This window comes from Salmo salar, chromosome ssa06 (genome assembly GCF_905237065.1).
Source record: "Salmo salar chromosome ssa06, Ssal_v3.1, whole genome shotgun sequence".
Lineage (NCBI taxonomy): Eukaryota > Metazoa > Chordata > Actinopteri > Salmoniformes > Salmonidae > Salmo > Salmo salar.
Genome location: NC_059447.1, coordinates 41627136 through 41632404, shown reverse-complemented (window position 1 = coordinate 41632404; position 5269 = coordinate 41627136). Strand labels below are relative to the sequence as shown.

The following is a 5269-nucleotide window of genomic DNA, read 5'->3' as shown; positions in this document are numbered from 1 at the left end:
CTGGTATGTAACCCTGCCTAGTAGCGATGCCACACTGTCTCAGAGCGCGCGCGCGGATAGCACACTGAGCACCCTGCCGCACCTATAGGAGCGTTTGCTCGCGGTCCCAGAAGATGGTCTGAACTCACGCGCTTTCCACCCCTTTAAGAGCTCTCGCGGAGGTAAGTTGGAGTGTAAACAAATCGACGAGTGACCTTCCCAATATGGAAAAGTAATTAATTTAATAAATAGAGATTAATAATGCAAGGATAATTCGTGACCGTTTTTTGGTGGATGTTTGTGCCTCCTTGTAAACGTCTGTTTTGAATTCACTCAGCTAAATGCCATTTTTGAACATTTGGATTATGGTGTAGCTGTGGTTCTTCGCTTGGCACGATGTTATGCTCCATTTGTCCTTCAACTTTTAACAGCGCGGACCTCCATTCTGTGTGTTAATTATAGGCTAGGAGTGCAATTTAATATTCCATGCTTATTTTGTTCAGAAAACAGCTATCCACAAAGACAAGCTTTAGTCTACAGCCTATCTCTGTGGACAATCGAAAAAATAGCAACAATCTTCCATCCGGAATGTAATTAATTTCAATAGTCAGACAGTATAAGGCATTCATTTGATTAGTGAAAAATACATGGAAACATGAGACAGAGAGATTAATAGAAAGAGAGATACAAAGGGAGAGAGAGGAGAGGCAGAATTCTTCTTCACTGGCAGCTAATTATTCCTGCGTCTCATGTCTTAGATAGAAGATTTATCGATGATTTTATCTGAGTGTTCATCTTAGAGAAAATGAAAGGGTGGGTGGGGCGTTATTGAAAGCGAATTACAGTAGGCTAATGCGGAGATTATTTATTTGCGTTTGTGTAGTTTTATCATCCACAATTATTCTTTCAACATGTTACATTCCAAATACATCGATGGCTCCCCTAAATCACGCAAGCACAGGCCATGCAAGAGGAGCTTATTGTTGCAATTAAAAAAAAAATACAAATCTGTTTCCTGAAATGCATTTTTGATATCTTTTTAAGGACTGCTAAAAGGATACAAGCAATTTCCATCTGTAAAAGCAAACCTCTCCAACTAAAAGTGGTTTGGAATCGCTCAGTCGTGCATACTGAATTATGTGTGAAATATTTTTCTTGTAAGGTAGTCTACATGGTCTGTTAATTAAACGTTTTTTTTTTTTTTTTTAATTGAGCAAATCTCCTGAGCCTGAAATTTCCAAACGAGATTTTGCCTCTGGCACACCCTCGAGATAATTAGCACCGTATTCCTCCTGGTTGACTTTGGGTCCACACACATCACGTAGCCCAACCACAGTCCTCCAGCCTACCAGAGATACAAGATATTTACAGTGATTTAGGGTGACAATATGTTACTGGTTTGAGATGGTTTAAACTGTCCATCTATCATATCTTTGCACTGGCTATTTACATTCAAATACTATCTCGTTTCTCCTTTTCGGATAATTGATGCTATTTTCAAAAAGGCCTGGCTCAATCAACTTCGTATTTTTAGGATTATAATATTTGGATGATATTCTAATTGGTGTTTGGGTAAGATATTTACAAATTAAATCGTTATTGAGTCCCATAATAACAATGTACATTATTATTATTACTATTATTATTATCATTATAATTATTTATTGGCTATCAAAATGGATCTTTGTGGATAATATTAACCCATGTTATCCTATAGAGCCCTCTGGTAGGCTATACAGCTGAGCGTGATAAGACAACTGTGGCTCTGCAGGTGTGGTAGAAGTCATCTCAATGTCAAATTTGACAAAAAATAGGATAGCCTATTAATTCAAATAACTTCCGATATCCACACACAATATTTTGTTATCTTCTGACACGGTGATCAACACCAAGGTAGAGACACTAAAATCAGAGTATAAATGTACATATCCTCTTGCCATGTTTTTTGTGGAGGTGGGTAGTGCGGTGGAATATTGCTGGAATGTAGCCAGGAGTGTGTGGGCGTCGGGGGGAGTGAAAGTAGGGACACGTTGCTTCACAGCGCGCCCCACGGGATCTGTAATGTGGCCTGTGCTGTTGAGACCCGCTGCGCGAGGGCAGGAGGGGGCACGACAGCAGGGAATTAAATAGGGGACCGGTTGGGCGACAGACCCGGGTGTTCACTGAAATGTTTCTGATGGCATGCTGTTATAGTTCCTCCCAAACACGTACAATTTCTTATTAGGCTAGTCATGTCCTCTGCCTTTATCATGAAGAGATAATAATCCCAACTTGATTGAGTATTATGCCATTGTTGTTGAATGCATTTCATTACATTCTTGTTTTTTTCCTTTAGCCCTTTTCTGATTTGAAATGTCCTCACTCCTCAGACAACTTCCTTTATCTCTTTCAGTGCCGCAATGTTGACTAGGCTGTTCAGTGACCCGTCGCTGCTTCCCGACATGCATAAGTATTCGGCCTGGGCAGAGGACAGCGAGAGCGAGGACTCGAAGACCAAGGATGATGAGGATCACTGCCGCGTGGGCGATGACGACATGGATGTCCCGGACCTGAGAAGCAGCCGGGCACATTCTGAGATCGGCGGTGAAGACGAGGACGACGAGGCGGATGAGGACGAAGGAGAGGACGGTGCAGAGGGGGACGGGCCCAAAAAACGGGGCCCTAAGAAGCGTAAAATGACACCTGCGCGTATCGAGCGATCCAAGTTGCGTCGTCAGAAGGCAAACTCACGGGAGAGGACGCGCATGCACGACCTGAACTCTGCGCTCGACAATCTGCGTAAAGTCGTGCCCTGTTACTCAAAAACGCAAAAGCTCTCCAAAATTGAGACTCTCCGTTTGGCCAAGAACTATATCTGGGCCCTCTCTGAGATCCTGCGCTCCGGGAAGAAGCCCGATCTTGTGTCCTACGTGCAGACGCTGTGTAAAGGACTGTCCCAACCCACGACCAACCTGGTTGCGGGTTGTCTGCAGCTCAACTCCCGAAACTTCCTAACGGAGCAGTGTCCGGAGGGAGGACGCTATCCCGGCTCCAACTCCTTCTCCATGCATCCTTACCCCTACCAGTGCTCCCGCCTCTCCAGCCCTCAGTACCAGTCTGGTTCCAACTCGCATCCCTTACGGACACACGGGTACTGCTCAGCCTACGACTCGCTGTACGGTGGCAGTGGATCTCCAGAATACAACAGCCCAGAGTATGAGGGGCCCATCTCCCCTCCAGTGTGCATCAATGGCAACTTTTCTCTGAAGCACCAGGGCACTACGTCCCCCGAGGTAGCCGAGAAAGGCTACCATTACTCTATGCATTACTCCGGCCTGGCCGGCTCTCGCCCCACTGCTGGCCACATATACGGTTCTTCAGGGGTGCGGAGCAGCATCCACTCCGAAAACGTATCGCCTTACCACGACATGCACCTGCACCACGAAAGGGCCCCCGTCCCCGTGTACGATGAACTCAATGCGTTTTTCCACAACTGAAACGGCAGTAATATTGCCATGCGTGGGAGTCTTCTTGCAATCAACAATCAATTAGTTGCCCACCTTTGGCGCGTGCACGGTCACCCCCCCCCTAAACCTTAGTCCCAAAGGACTATGACACCAGACACTGATCATTGTGGGAAAAAAGCGTTTTATTTATTGTTTTTCTATGTCCTTTTATATAATTGTATTTATTTTGTATCTATTCTGTGACGATGGGATGCTGTGAAATTGTTGCATTTGAAATGGAATGTGTACAGATTTGACGGTGATTGACGTATGGATTATTATTGAAATAGCTAGATGAAGAGAGTTAAAATGCAACCGCATAGTCGCGTTTATAACATCGTAACAACCGATGATGCTGTAACTAATTTGGAAATAGAGGACTAAATTAAGAAGCAAGCAGTGCACTTAAAAGCAAGCATGTCGCAGAGATAGGAAAATATATATTTTCAAATGTCGACAAATGGCAACAGCTATGTCAGAAAATTAAACATATTTCACATCTATGCAAGAAATAGCCTACGCCAAACAAGTATACAAGGACCAATTACAGGCTATATCTAAAATAGTGTACATTAAATTAAATTACATTAAACTCATTTAACACTTCTCAACAATATCATTTCATTGCTTCTCGGCCCCTATTCTGACTTAACGTAACACACACGGGGGAATTGCTTGAGGTCGATTTATTTATTGAGGGACATAGATCCAAGTGAAAACGTTATGTCCTCACCATAATGACACAGAGAATACAATTTTCGATCCCTAGAATATCACCAATGGATAAGGAAAAGCAAAGGAAAAGCGAACACTAATTTGGCAGAGTAGTCCTACAAGGCTAAAGCCAACATTTAAAATGAGTGATTCTAAAGAAGCAGATATGGGCTACCAGCTCCGGCTGGTCACGTCTTTCTAATGTAAACGATTCCATAGTGTTTACGTTCATTAGATTAGGCTACCTTTAATGGATTTGCAAGTTTGCACTATATTTTAGATGTCATTAAAATGCAATCGAAAATGGTTTCATGTAAGCCAATGTAAGCCATGTAAGCCTTGGCTTTTATACATCTAATGGCCTTTCTACATCTACAATCCTGTCAGTGACTGAACGGAGAATGGGATAGGCCGACAATAAAATAAACACAATATTTCATGTCATGCCACAGGAATAAATATGGCAAGTCAAGTAACTTTCTAACCAACCCGAACATGTTGACTTGTTGAACAGGCCTATTTCTAAAAGTGTAAGGGCCAGGATTTAACACTCAATTTCTAAATAGTCGAAGTTATATCAGAAGGTCGATATATTGCACTGAAATAACAGGATGATTATTGTTATTATTATTTACAAACAGTATTATTTCATGCATAATTTTGTCTATACTAACTAATCAATGCAAATATTTCCACTAAGGGTCCCCAGAGTCGTCAACATGTGTTGCATTTTTCATTGAAAGTGAAAGTTCAAACTTTGTATTTAAACAATGTGTGTGTGTGTGGTAAAATAAAATGATAATACATGAAATTGTGCTACATTATTTCATTTTAAACCTTTATCCAAGTTGTTATTCTGTAAACGTTGTCCTTTCTCGTTGAAATTGAGAACCATTAAATAATGTTTAAAAAAAAGTATCGCCTGGCTAGCTGGTTAAGTTATCAGCATTATAATCAACTATGTAAGGACTATATTATATTTTTCTATGATTATTCTTATCATTGGAAATGCTCTATGACAAAGATGATTCAGTGTGGCCTGGAAAGGGATGGGTTTAAAATTAAACATCCCCATATCGCTTTCGGAAAGT

At 41.8% G+C, this 5269-nt stretch overlaps 1 protein-coding gene across 2 annotated transcripts; it reads left to right on the top strand.

Moving 5' to 3' along the window:
• LOC106607270 (neurogenic differentiation factor 2) lies at positions 1-4989 on the top strand. 2 transcript variants are annotated; one of them, XM_014204068.2, is made up of 2 exons: positions 1-161; positions 2372-4989. In XM_014204068.2, exon 2 carries the CDS (start codon positions 2379-2381, stop codon positions 3453-3455), a length of 1077 nt encoding a protein of 358 aa, XP_014059543.1. In that variant the 5' UTR covers positions 1-161; positions 2372-2378; the 3' UTR covers positions 3456-4989. The 2 variants fall into 2 exon arrangements, with proteins under 2 accessions (XP_014059543.1, XP_014059542.1); XM_014204067.2 differs by having other exon boundaries at positions 16-211.
• The last annotated feature ends 280 nt before the right edge of the window (positions 4990-5269 follow it).